This window comes from Prionailurus bengalensis, chromosome B3 (genome assembly GCF_016509475.1).
Source record: "Prionailurus bengalensis isolate Pbe53 chromosome B3, Fcat_Pben_1.1_paternal_pri, whole genome shotgun sequence".
In the NCBI taxonomy this organism is placed as follows: Eukaryota; Metazoa; Chordata; class Mammalia; order Carnivora; family Felidae; genus Prionailurus; species Prionailurus bengalensis.
Genome location: NC_057355.1, coordinates 111,533,259 through 111,546,613, shown reverse-complemented (window position 1 = coordinate 111,546,613; position 13,355 = coordinate 111,533,259). Strand labels below are relative to the sequence as shown.

General features: G+C 41.9%; 1 protein-coding gene across 2 annotated transcripts in view; it reads right to left on the bottom strand.

Annotated features, from left to right (window-relative positions):
- The window catches only part of PPP1R36 (protein phosphatase 1 regulatory subunit 36), a 39,550-nt gene that overhangs the window by 18,377 nt on the left and 7,818 nt on the right, over nt 1-13,355 (bottom strand). For both annotated transcript variants that reach the window (XM_043556349.1, XM_043556348.1), the window contains exons 3-7: nt 10,298-10,384; nt 9,435-9,532; nt 9,261-9,327; nt 6,713-6,811; nt 1,336-1,470 (exon numbers count right to left, since the gene is read on the bottom strand). In XM_043556349.1, the coding sequence (XP_043412284.1) occupies nt 1,336-1,470; nt 6,713-6,811; nt 9,261-9,327; nt 9,435-9,532; nt 10,298-10,384 (486 nt within the window). The remainder of the gene's footprint in view (nt 1-1,335; nt 1,471-6,712; nt 6,812-9,260; nt 9,328-9,434; nt 9,533-10,297; nt 10,385-13,355) is intronic.

Below are 13,355 nucleotides of genomic sequence, written 5' to 3'. Positions count from 1 at the left end.
AAGCAGAAAAACTGAAACCACATAATAAGCATGCACAGAAGGAATGGTGAAACAAACTGGTGTATTACACGGTAGAGTAACTATAGTGGCTATTCAAATTATGTAGGTGAAATTATGTAAGCAGAATGGGAGAATAAGGGACACAGAAAATGTAGAACATGAACAAAGCATATAGAAATATCTGTATCTTGACAATGTGGGGAATGCGGAGAGAAACCATGAATTGTGTTCTTTGCCTATGAAGTTAAAAATAAGAGTTCGGGGGGCGCCTGGGTGGCTCAGTCGGTTAAACGTCCGACTTCGGCTCAGGTCATGATCTCACGGTCCGTGAGTTCGAGCCCCGCGTCGGGCTCTGTGCTGACAGCTCAGAGCCTGGAGCCCGTTTCAGATTCTGTGTCTCCCTCTCTCTCTGACCCTCCCCTGTTCATGCTCTGTCTCTCTCTGTCTCAAAAATAAATAAACGTTAAAAAAAAAAAAATTAAAAAAAAAAAAATAAGAGTTCGGGCCACGGCCGTGGTATGGCCCTTGAGCCTGTTGTGAAACTGCTCAGAGGAGGAGATTTGGGGGGAGGGGGTCGGTGTTTAAGGATCAGAGTTTTCCCTCCAATGCCTCCCAACTCTCCTGTGATAAGACGCTTTTAAATTTTAATTACAGAGGGGTGCTTGGGTGTTTCAGTCAGTTAAGCTTCTGACTCTTGAATCTGCTCAGGTCATTATCACATGGTTCATGAGATGGAGCCCCAAGCCAGGCTCCGCACTGACAGTGTGGAGCCTGCTTGGAATTCTCTCTCTGCCCCTCCCCTGCCTGTGCATGTGCACATGCACACACACACACTCTCAATATAAACTTTAAAAGATAAATTTTAATTACAGTAATATATAAACTGTCCTTCTAAGGCAAAGATCAACTCCCCACAAACAGCATCATCTTATGACCCCCACCTTACTAGCTTGCACCCACTACTATTGCTACAAAATGAGCAGCGGAAGGGGACACACCCAGGGCCCCCTGGGACACTGGCTCATCACCATGGGGACCCTGGCCAGCCACGGGAAGCCTTCCAGGTTGAGAGCAAGATTCTACTGAGCCAGTATATGCTGAGAGAAAAGTCTTTTAAACCTAAGCAGTGTCGATTCTGAGGTTCTTCGCATACTCACTTGGCTTTCTCAAACGAGACATCATGTGTGTTTGGGGCAGAGTCTCACCTGAGCCCAATTATTCTGTACAACAGGGAAGGAAACTTTTGCAAGGGCTCCCGAAGTCAAATGGAAGGGTCTCAAGGATATGGATATGCACACACGTGGAGATCTCATGAAATCGTAAGTGTGCACTTACTTCCCGCAGCACATGTGATGCTTATCAGGCATTGCCAAGCCCAGGACAAGGACGCAGTACTTCTGTGCCAGGTAATTCTGCGCTGCTTCTAACTTCCTTATAACCAATTCCATCTCTTTCTTCTCTACAAGCCCCCTAAAAAGAAAACAATCATTTGGATTAATGTTGGCAAATGCCAACAGTAATCAGCGAACAGTCAGAAGTGTGAACTGTTTTGAAAGAAATAACAACTGAGTCAACACATGTCACCTACCTTTTCATTTAGCTGATTTGAGCTATGGCAGAGGGAGGGCTTTGATAGTTATCATTGTAATTAGCATCTCAGGTTCATGGTGAATTTTCACTTTTTTATAGATTCTTTATGCTATGTATTTCTAACGTTACATACAGGCAGTCCTAATTTATACCAAATAGCCCAGCAGCCCAACTAACAAATTACCTATACTGGTTTCTGACGCAGCTGGCAGCACATTTTCCTGCTGTTTTGCTGAAAGAGCTACTGGAGACTCTCCCAGGGCAGCTTCCCCTGGGTTCCTGATGTCACAAGGAAGTGTGAAGGCTCAGTGTTTGAACCACTCAACGCTTCCCTACTCTGAGTTCTGCGTTTGCTGAGGAAGCATGTGTGGACCACTAATCTGGGAGCTTTGGCATCAATTGTAACAGCCTCGCTTCCCTGTGAAAACACTGCCCCAGTTCCAATTGAATTGCAAATGAACATTCCAAAAGACAACCTGTTACAGCATGTCTGGAGCCTAATCTTAGAAGTTTGTGCAGTACAGTATAGTACGAAACAACATTACTCACAACACATTCCAATGATTGCTATTGAAAAGTGCAGTGTCACTGGCTTTTTATCTGCCTTTTCATTTTCGGAAAGATTTAAACCCAATGAAATGCACCCTAAACAACAGGGACGAATTATTGCCCCTTCTGATGTTAACTACGAGCCTGACTGACCACATGAGGATATGCTGTGGAGGAAGGGGTTTAAGGATAATAGAGATATTTCAAAGCACAACACGTTATCACATGTGATGAGAAGGCTTGAGTCACTGGAATAAAATGAGTTTCTGGAATAAAGTGAGTTCCAACTTGAAATGCCCCAATTTCAAATAATCCAAACACCTACATCCACACCCACTTGCACCTCAATGGCCATGACTATGCCCACCTCCCTGCTTCCTTCAGCAGCCTCCCAGCCCAACCCTTTTCCCCCCGACTTTTCCAGAGCTGCCAGTAGCTAACATGCCTCTTTTGCTGTTGAAAACAAAACAACAACAAAAAATGCCTTGAAAACTTTTAGGCCAATGGTTCCAAAGCTGAAATATATGTAAGAATTGCCTGGGATACTCGCTGAAAGTGCAGATTCCTAATGCCATGCCCTCTCCAAGATCCTGACTTAGCAGGTCTGGGTAGAGCCTGGCATTTAAAACAAGCCCAGGTACAATCCTTTGGGAAAAAATTGATAATAATTTCATACACCATACAATTGATCATAACCTTGGGTCCAATGAGCTCTCTGGGAAATTTATCCTTCTTAGAAAAATTATCCAGGGGTGCCTGGGTGGCTCAGTCAGTTGAACATCTGAATCTTGATCTTGGCTCAGGTCATGACCTCATGGTTTGTGAGTTCGGACCCTGCATCAGGCTCTGTGCTGGCAGTGCAGAGGCTGCTTGGAATTCTCTCTCTCTCCCTCTCTCTGCCCTTCCCACACGCATGCTCTTTCTCTCTCAAAATAAATAAATAAGCTTTAAAAATTATCCAAAATTAAGGGGGAAATCTAATGCATGAAGATATTCAATAATCATTCAATTATTATCTATTTGTCTATTAGGAAAACTGGCAACTCCCAAAAATCTATAAAATGGAAGGGAAAAAGTAGTAATAATGCAGACTGTAGTAATACAGCCAGGTGCCACTTAAGGACTTGACATTTATTAACTTAACATATGAGTCCCCTAGGATTTATGCCAGCACCAAAGTCCATACCTTTAACCAGTATATGTGCTATACTGCCTCGTAAGTCAATCAGTCAATAACACACATTAGCTTGATGGAAAGTTATGCCACCATAAAAATTATAATTATGAAGATTGTAATAACTTGAAAAATACTTACAATGTTCTAAAAACTATATAATTCGAGGGCGCCTGGGTGCTTCCGTCAGTTAATTGTCCGACTCTTGATTCTGGCTCAGGTCATGATCTCGCAGTTTGTGAGTTTGAGCCCTGCTCACAGCGCAGAGCCTACTTGGGATTCTCTTTCTCTCTCTCTCTCTCTCTCTCTCTCTCTCTGCCCCTTCCCCCCTGCTTGCTCTCTCTCAAATAAATAAACTTTAAAAAAATGAAAAACAAAAATAACATAATTTTGCCTTTGCTCAGAAGTCACAAATCCTAAGTGTAAACGGATAAACTCTGCATAAGAGAGCTTAGCTGACTGGTAGGGGGTGTGGACACACCGCACAGTGGCTTAGGCACAGGCCTGGGAGTTAGATCTGGGCTCCCATCTCAGCTCCACTACCAACGAGGCATGTCGTCTCCAGCCAGCTGCTTAACCTCTCTGAGCCTTGGCTTCTTCATCTGTAAAATGGGGAAAAGGCTCCTTCCTCTGGAATCGGGACTTTGAGTCGTCTAAACCCTCCAAAGGATGTCTCTGTAGCCCTTTCAGCTCTCCCCTCACAGGCTGAAGGCTTTCCTCCCACGTGGCAGCCTCTGGTTTAAAATAATATGCATTATCTCATGTAATCTGGATGATAACTCTGCAAAGTGGATACTACCATTGTCCCTGTTATACCTCACTAGTTTGACCAAAATCAACTTTTTTCTTAAAGTTATTTAAGTCCAGATATTTCAATACAATCCGTATTTCTACTACAGTAAGTAAACTAATTACTGGAGGCCTGAAAGTGAAAAGTTATTCTAATTATTTCAGAATCACACCATAGAAGCAATCTTTTTTTTTTTTTAATGTTTATTTATTTTTGAGGGAGAGAGAGCAGGGGAAAGGCAGAGAGGGAAGAAGACACAGAATCCAAAGCAGGTTCCAGACTGAGCTGTCAGCACAGAGCCTGATGCGAGGCTCAAACTCAAGATCTGTGAGATCATGACCTGAGGTGAAGTCAGACACTTAACTGACTGAGCCACCCAGGCACCCCATGGAACCAATCATTTTAAGACTTGGATTTTTCTGTCATTCTGTAACCGATTCCTTCTAAAAAAGTCTACCTTATACCACTGTACTCTAATATGTTTTAGTGTGTTTTAAAAAAAAAACCCAGGGGGCGCCTGGGTGGCGCAGTCGGTTAAGCGGCCGACTTCAGCCAGGTCACGATCTCGCGGTCCGTGAGTTCGAGCCCCGTGTCGGGCTCTGGGCTGATGGCTCAGAGCCTGGAGCCTGTTTCCGATTCTGTGTGTCCCTCTCTCTCTGCCCCTCCCCCATTCATGCTCTGTCTCTCTCTGTCCCAAAAAATAAATAAACGTTGAAAAAAAAATTTTAAAAAACCCAAGAGACCTTATTTCTCTGTTAATCTATTTCTATAATGAAGAAATGAAGCAAAGGTCTCTGCCAGAGCAGCAATAACTCTCAGAATTAGAAAACGCCATATAAAATATAAGTGAATGTGCTGCCACAGTCTAGTAAGTTCTTTTGGGGGGGACGATAAGACCCCTCAAACCTTCTGAGCCTACAGCTAGCTGAGCCCTTTTGCTTGCCACCACAGAAACCCTTCGTGAGCTCTGGCCACTCTGCAGTGAAAGCAGCCTTGAAATAACACGGATGTGGTATATTTTGATGGCTTTACTGGACCAGCAGTGTCTGAATTATTTATTTGGTTTTTTACAAAACTGCTGTCCAGATATATTTATCTATCCATAAAATGGTTTTCAAACTGCTTGGTTGTACACAAGGATTTTGCATTTTAAAAACATTCCACAGCAACAAATTGATGACTCCAACAGCATTTCTAACAGATAAATCATTGGGTTGATTCCACACATACTGGGGAGGGCAGCCTGGGCACTTGGAAAGTTCCACGGTTTGCAAAAGGTCACCAAGCCTGAGAGGCATTGTTCTGCTCCGGACTCTGAGTTCCCAGATTCTTGCCCCATACAGCTCTGAGCCACCTCTGCCTAAAGCAGTGAAATTCTTCCTACGTAGCCTAAGAAATCTTGTTTTCTTCTGTAATATGGAATATAATTTTGGTCATATCTATCAATTTTCTTAATTCTTAGTTTTTTTCATTGGATGCTTACAAAAGCCCTAGCAGGGCTTTTAAGCATAAAGCAGGTTTTAAGCATAAAAAGCATAAAACCAAATATCTGTATCTGCACTGTCCAACATGGTAGCCATGAGCCACGTGTGGCTACTAAGCACTAACTGTGGTTAATCTGAACTGAGGAAGTAAGTGTCAGATTTCAAAGATTTACTACAAAAAAAAAAAAGCAAAGTATGTCATCAATAACATACATTACAATAACATACAATAACATTGACTGCGTGTCTCAATGATATTTTTGAGTCACTGCATTAAATAAAATACATTATTAAACTTAATTTCACCTTTATCTTGTTTAAGATTTTTTGTTTGTAAGTACTCTCTAAGTCCAACATGGGATTCAAACTCATGACACTGAGATCAAGAATTGTATGCTCTACTGACTGAACCAGCCAGGCACCCCCGCCTTTATTTTTTATGTTTCTTAAATCTAGCTACTGAAAAAATTTTAAATTACATATGTGGCTCTCTTTATATTTCTACTGGGCAGTGCTGGTCTATACTATCTGGAATATTTTGTTGTTAGAATAACTATTTGAATTATTCAGTGAGCTTTAAAAACTAATGAACTCCTCCCATGTAAATATTTTAGCATACTCCAAAAATTAAAAAATTTCCATCATCTCTATTACTCAGCCATCAAAAAGAATGAAATCTTGCCTTTTGCAATGATGTGGATGGAGCCAGAGTGTATTATGCTAAGCGAAATAAGACAGAGAAAGACAAATACTGTAAGATTTCACTCTTATGTGGAATTTAAGAAACAAAACAGATGAACATATGGGGGAGGAAAGGAAAAATAAAATAAGAGAGAAACAGAGAGGGAGGCAAACCATAAGAGACTCTTAACTAAAGAGAACAAACCGAGGGTTGCTGGAAGGGAGGTGGGTGAGGGGATGGGCCAAACGGATAATAGGCATTAAGGAGGGCAACTGTGATGAGCACTGGGTGTTATATGTAAGTAATGAATCACTAAATTCTCCTGAAACCAATGCTACACTGTATGTTAACTAACTTGATTTAAATAAACGCTTGAAAGAAAAAAGTCAGTTTTATTACTGGCAATGATAAAACTTTACAGCGCACTGCAAAGTCCTACTTACACCATGCAGCTTTTGGGTTTCTTTTCCAGGGCTATTTTTTCCAAGTAATGAGATAAATAGTACAATAATGCCATGAGGAAATTGTCAAGATTCTTATTCCTATGGGGAGAGTTAAAAGAAAGAAAGAAAGAAAGAAAGAAAGAAAGAAAGAAAGAAAGAAAGAAAGAAAAGAAAGAAAAGAAAGAAAAATGAATGCTGACATATTTCAAATATAAAACTTCTCATAAAAACACATGGGCACATGACATAAGAATAAATAGAAGTACATGTTATCATGCCTATTACACAACTAATTTACCATTTAAAATTCTATCTACTGGGGCGCCTGGGTGGCTCAGTCGGTTGAGCATCTGACTTCGGCTCAGGTCACGATCTCATGGTCCATGAGTTTGAGCCGCGCGTCGGGCTCTGTGCTGACAGCTCAGAGCCTGGAGGCTGCTTCGGACTCTGTGTCCCCCTCTCTTTCTGACCCTCCCCCATTCATGCTCTCTCTCTCTCTGTCTCAAAAATAAATAAATATTAAAAAAAAATTTTTTTTAAATAAATAAATAAAATAAAATTCTATCTACTGAGGCACCTGGGTCCAACTCTCGATTTCAGCTCAGGTCATGGTCTCATGGTTCCTGAGATTGGATCCCAATCTGATCAGCAGGGAGCCTGCTTAGGATTCTCTCTCTCCCTCTTTCTCTCTGTCCCTCCCCTAGTTGCACAGTACACTCTTTCTCTCTCAAAACAAACAAACAAACAAACAAACAAACTTAAAAATTCTGTCTACTATACTATTGAAGATGTTAAGAAATTGGACTTTTGTAACCAAAACTTTTGGGGAGGTCACGCACTAAACTATAGTTTTGCTTATTAATTACTTTTCATTTTTAATAAGTTTTTATTATACAAATAATATTTTCCCATTCTTTAAAAAATTTTCACAAATGTGTAAAGTAAAAAGTCCTCTCCTCCCTTGCTACTATCCTACTTCCAAGTGGCAGCCGCTGCCAAGAGTGGCCTGAATCCTTTCTAAACTTTCCAAAGCACAGACAATTACATAGAAGGTCTTCCCCCACCAACACACCTACATACATACATACATACATACATACGCATGAATATATGCCTTAAATTTTTCTTTGGTAACAAAGAAGATAATGCTGTACACACAAGTCTTTGCAACTTGCTTTTGTCACTTACCTGCTTAGCATGGACCTCTTTCCTCGATACTATGGATCGATTTTCCTCATTCTCTTAAACAGCTGGGTAAAATATTCTATAACTCACAATTTATTTAAATAGTCCTCTACTGATGGATATGTAGGTCTTTTAGAAATGTTATCAATACTGCTGCAGTAATTATCCTGATGGCCACATTTCTGGGTAACTTCCTCGGAGTGAAACTGCTAGGGCATAGTGCAGGGCATATTAAAGTTTCATGGTTTTGCTCGAGGAAAAGGTTGCATTGATTCACAATCTAATTTGTTTAAAAACTACCGTGGGATGCATGCAGCAAAGGCAGTCCTACAAGGAAAAATTAGAAGCCTTTGTCTTCTTTCTAAATACTCTTACAAGATTTTTGCTACTTTCTTTCTAGCAAGTGGAAATTCTTACTGACATTCTTTCTTCAACTATACCTTGACAACAGGATGAACGTGAGCACTGCAGATTTTTTTTCCACGACATTAATATGTCCCTGTCCTAGGGTGGGTTCTCCCAGAAACAGACTCTGAGACAAAGACGTGGGATGTGCGCACAGGAAACATCAGTTGTGGGGTAGGGAAGTGAGACAGGAAAGGGAAGGAAGCCCACAAAGGGGGTGGTTAACAAGTTGGTTATCCCCGTGGACAAATGTAGTTCAGTCCCGGCGGGGAAAACTTCTCAGAGTTATCTTGATGGATGAAAGTTAGGATCTTTTTCTACCAACACTCCCTCCTCGCACAGCACTGACCGAAGGGACACTGACTCCCTAGTGCTCCCAGCTTGCCCTGTCGTCATCATCGGGAGGAGTGTGCCCCTGCTGTGGAATAAAGCCTAAGGTGTTTGCCACAAACAGCCTTCACTAAACGTAAGGGAACCTGGGAGGGCTGCCAATCGTTGGGAACTTCTCACTGAGCACGCTCAAGTGCGGCACCCTGAGAAGCATCCTCCACCCACAGGCATAGGGAGACACAACGACTTCCGATTTCATATCTGAGGAAACAGGCTTAGAAAGGTCAAGAAGCTTCACCCAGAGTCACACACATAGTACTTGCTGGGGCTCCAAAAACGGAGAAAATGGGTCTTTAGTAAACGAGTATACCCTCTTACTATTATATAAACATAATGTAGTCTCTATGGGACTCTTGACAACATGCTATCCATTCTCCATGCCCTAGGGCTTTATTTTGGGCTGCTGTGACTTCTGGCCTCATCGCTTTGGTCTCAGTCTGAGGGGATGGCTTGCACAGAGCCAGTCCCACGCCCTTTCTCCAAAAACCAGATTTGTTCATCATTTATCAGGCGGAATTACTTTGAACTAAGGATAAAAGATATAAAACGCCTCGTGAGCACTACATACCTCATAAATGTTGTAAAGGAACAGATCCGCTGCATCTCATTATCTTGTAGTAAAAACAAAGCAACAACTGAAAGGAGCAAAGATGGACAATTGGAAGAGGGACAGAGGGACAGACGGCTGCCTCAGAGGTTCACCCCCCATATGATATGTGTGGATGATGAACCAGCTACTCACATTTAGCATCATGGAGCGTCACGTTGCCCTGCTGACCTCGCTTCTCTAAGGCTTTAAGTGACTTATCATCTCTTGAAGCAAGCTTTTTATCCGTCAACCTGTTTTGGAATGGAACAGCCTCTAGCAGTGACTTGAAAGATTTCAACTGTATGTAATTGATCCTGAGATGCATGAGGCTTTTACTATCAAGTAAGGAGAGCCTGAACGTCAAAACCCAAAAGTGGGTTTGGTTTCATGTAGGAGAATTTTGGAATGCATTTTATTAAACATTATATTTACCATGCTAGGGTTAGGAGAAATGCACACTACCTGATAGACAATGTAAATGCCAATTCCATCCAAAACAGATCATTTAGATCATCTATTAAGATCATGTATTTATGGTGCAGCTACCATATTCAGATTAAAAAAAAAAGTATAGGGGCGCCTGTGTGGCTCAGTCAGTTGAGTGTCTGACTATTGGTAGGGGCCCAAGTCATGATCCCAGGGTCATGGGATTGAGCCCCGTGTTGCGCTCCACACTGGGCATGACGCCTGTTTGAGATTCTCTCCTTCTCTCCCTCTGCCTCTCCCCTGCTCACTCCTATGCACACTCTTTCTCTAAAACAAAGTAAAAAAAAATTTGTTTAAGTATAAAATGTTGAAAATTTGCTAAGAGCCAAATTATCACACCGGGATACATTTACAGGGGCTGGTATAACTCCTCCCACAATTGTCAAATAGCGCATGTTCTTTCCTTAACGGGTATCTGCATTTCAACCTCAGATAATGGGAATGACATTTTCTTAGAGTTTGTAAACACTTGAGTCATTCTGCTAAGAGGTGCTATCAGCAGCACTGCCACAGTTGGGAAGTGAAGGTACCTGTCTGAAGCCGGACCATCAATTTCAGCAAAGTGTATTGCTTTGCCTCTCTTTCCTTTTTCCTTGAGTTCTACTGCAGGTGTAAAACTGTAATAGAAATGAGAAAATTAGGAACTGAACCTTCCCATGAAGACTGATGCTATCACAACAGCAACTCATGGCATCTCAGGACCAGCATATGTCATGAGTGGAGTGTGAGGAGAATCTCGGGCACAGAGGTCCTCAATTCGTGTATTTACATATGGAACAACCATCTAGAAAAAAAGATGAACATTTCAGACTTTATATTCAGCCTCTACGTATCAGCAGCCTCCAGAATACCACCATACACAAAACATTTCATTCTGAAGATGTTGTAGTAACTTCACAAGAAACAGAAAGCTCACAGTAAGTTTGGAGAGATGTTTTTATTTATTGAGCACTTGTGCACCAAGTGCTTTTAGGCACAATCTTACTCAGTCCTCACAGCAACTCTATGATTACTAGTATGATTACTCTAATATTACTCGTATAGCCATTTTTACACATGAGAAAAACTGAAGCTCAGAAAGAGATAAGTAGCTTGACCAAGATCACTTAGCATGTGTCAGAGCCTGGATTGGGGCCCAGGATCTCTAGCCTCAGAGCCATGTGCTTACCTACCAGGCAATCCGGCCTCCCGAGCAGCATCTCAGTTGTCACTGCTGTGGACTCTTGTAAGGGCCTTGACTATCTCTTGGGAGGTATCGGGACCCTTTACTTAACTCAGGGTGTCTTAAACTCTATAGTTGTACAAACATTTACTAAGCAGTAATGGGGCTAACAAGGGACCACGACGGAGCAACAACATATGCTATGAGGCCACACTCCGTCACACATTGCTCTGACATTGAAAATAAAATTGTGAGGCGCCTGGGTGGCTCAGTCAGTTAAGCGTCCGACTTCGGCTCAGGTCATGATCTCGTGGTCTGTGAGTTCGAGCCTCGCGTCGGGCTCTGTGCTGACAGCTCGGAGCCTGGAGCCTGCTTCGGATTCTGTGTCTCCCTCTCTCTCTGCCCCTCGCCTGCTCATGCTCTCTGTGTCAAAAATAAATAAACATTTTTTAAAAATTTATTTTTAAAAAGAAAAGAAAAGAAAATGGTGCCTGTTATAGTCAATGCACAGACCCTTAGGAATATCAGCAAATGCTGAACAGAAAAACCCAGAAAAACATTTTTAAAAAAATGTTTAATGTTTATTTTTGACAGAGAGAGAGAGAGAGAGAGAGAGAGAGAGAGACAGAGCATGAGTAGGGGAGGGGCACAGAGAGAGGCAGACACAGAATCCGAAGCAGGCTCCAGGCTCCCAACTATCAGCAAAGAGCCCAATGAGGGCTTGAACTCACAAACTCCAAGATCATGACCTGAGCCAAAGTCAGAGGCTCAACTGGCTGAGCTACCCAGGTGCCACCCCCCTCCCCACCCAGAAAAACGTTTTGTAGACCAGCAGGATGTGGTTCCTGCCTTATAGAGCGTGCATTTTCTCAGAGAATTGTGGGGTCTACCAAATACACTGGTTTGGAAACCCACCATGGATTACGATTTTTATTTTTCCGCCTGAAACAATGCCACAATAACACAACCCAGAAGCCTAATCTCTGCCCACAGTTTCTTGTCTTTCTGCTTACGTGTAGGTGTAGTAATGGAAGCACATTCCCCCAGACTTTACTCATTCTCTAAAGATGGATATCAATCATATATATTTTCTTTATCTCCCTGTCGACACAACAGTTTTGTGTGTGTTTTTTAACAGTTGGGTGCTTTTGTTTTGTTTTTTGACTCAACAGTTACAAAACAACTTCATCTGAAAATTTTCTGGGATTGATGTTACTCACAAAGTAATTATTTTACAGAAATACCTCTCCATGGGAATAATAAAGTTAATCTGTTTGACTCTGTCTTCTTCCCGGAGTTTCTGCCAACCTCCTAGCAGTGTTCAGGTTGTAGAAGAGGTTAGTTCCTAAAAGCATATACATCGTGTCCCCGCAAGGGAATGATTCTTTGCATTTTTCAACTTTTTTTTTTTTAAAGATAATTGGCACCAGGGGCACCTGGGTGGCACAGTTGGTTAAGCGTCAGACTCTAGGTTTCGGCTCAGGTCATGATTTCACGGGTTCGTGAGTTCAAGCCCCATGTCAGGCTCTGTGCTGGCAGCATGGAGTCTGCTTGTGATTCTCTCTCTCCCTCCATCTCTGCTCCTCCCCCACTTGCACTGTGTCTCTCTCAAAATAAACAAATAAGTAAATAAATAAACAAACAAACTTAAAAAAAAAGACAATTGGTACTGAGTTGGTCAGTGGATGATTTCTAAGGTTTTCATTATTTCTGGTGCTCCTCTTATCCGCAGTCTCCAAGGATTGGGTATGCTGGGAAGGTATGCTGAACTACTGAGGGCGTGGGTGGGTAAAAAGAAATGGAAGAATAGCAAATGTTGATGGTGGCTACTGCCAAAAAGAGACAGGGGATCAGAAGGGGCAGAGAGGTGAAATGGTGACGAAGAGATCTACCTTCCAATCTGTATACTTCCATATTATTCGAGTTTTTAAACAAGAACATATTGACTTATTACCTGCATAACTAAGAAAAAGTTGATAGAGGCACATATAAAGAAACACTATATGGTTGATATGTTATATTGACAGACCATTTAGATAGTCTTTAACAAAATAATCAAATCCCCCAAATATCCTGACATTTTCTAATGGCTCCTTGAAGCCGTTTCTCCTTGCTAGATGCCTTGTGCAGATTAGTACCTCCTTCTTTCATATAACCATCCTAAACAAGGAGACAAAGTTTTTTCACATTTTTCCTTGGATCATCACATGGTTTTAGCCACTTACAAGCCATTGGCTGTTAACTTTCCTACCCCACGCTAAGGAAGTCACAGGTCACCAGCCCTCCCAGGGTTTCTCTTCTCTAGAAGAGAAGATAGATATACCCAATAAAACTGCTGTCTCCTGCCCTTTTCTCAGTCTTATCCCTATAATTCAAAGCGTCCTGCCCTATTTGCCTGAGATGATTTGAGATGAGAGCACCTTAAA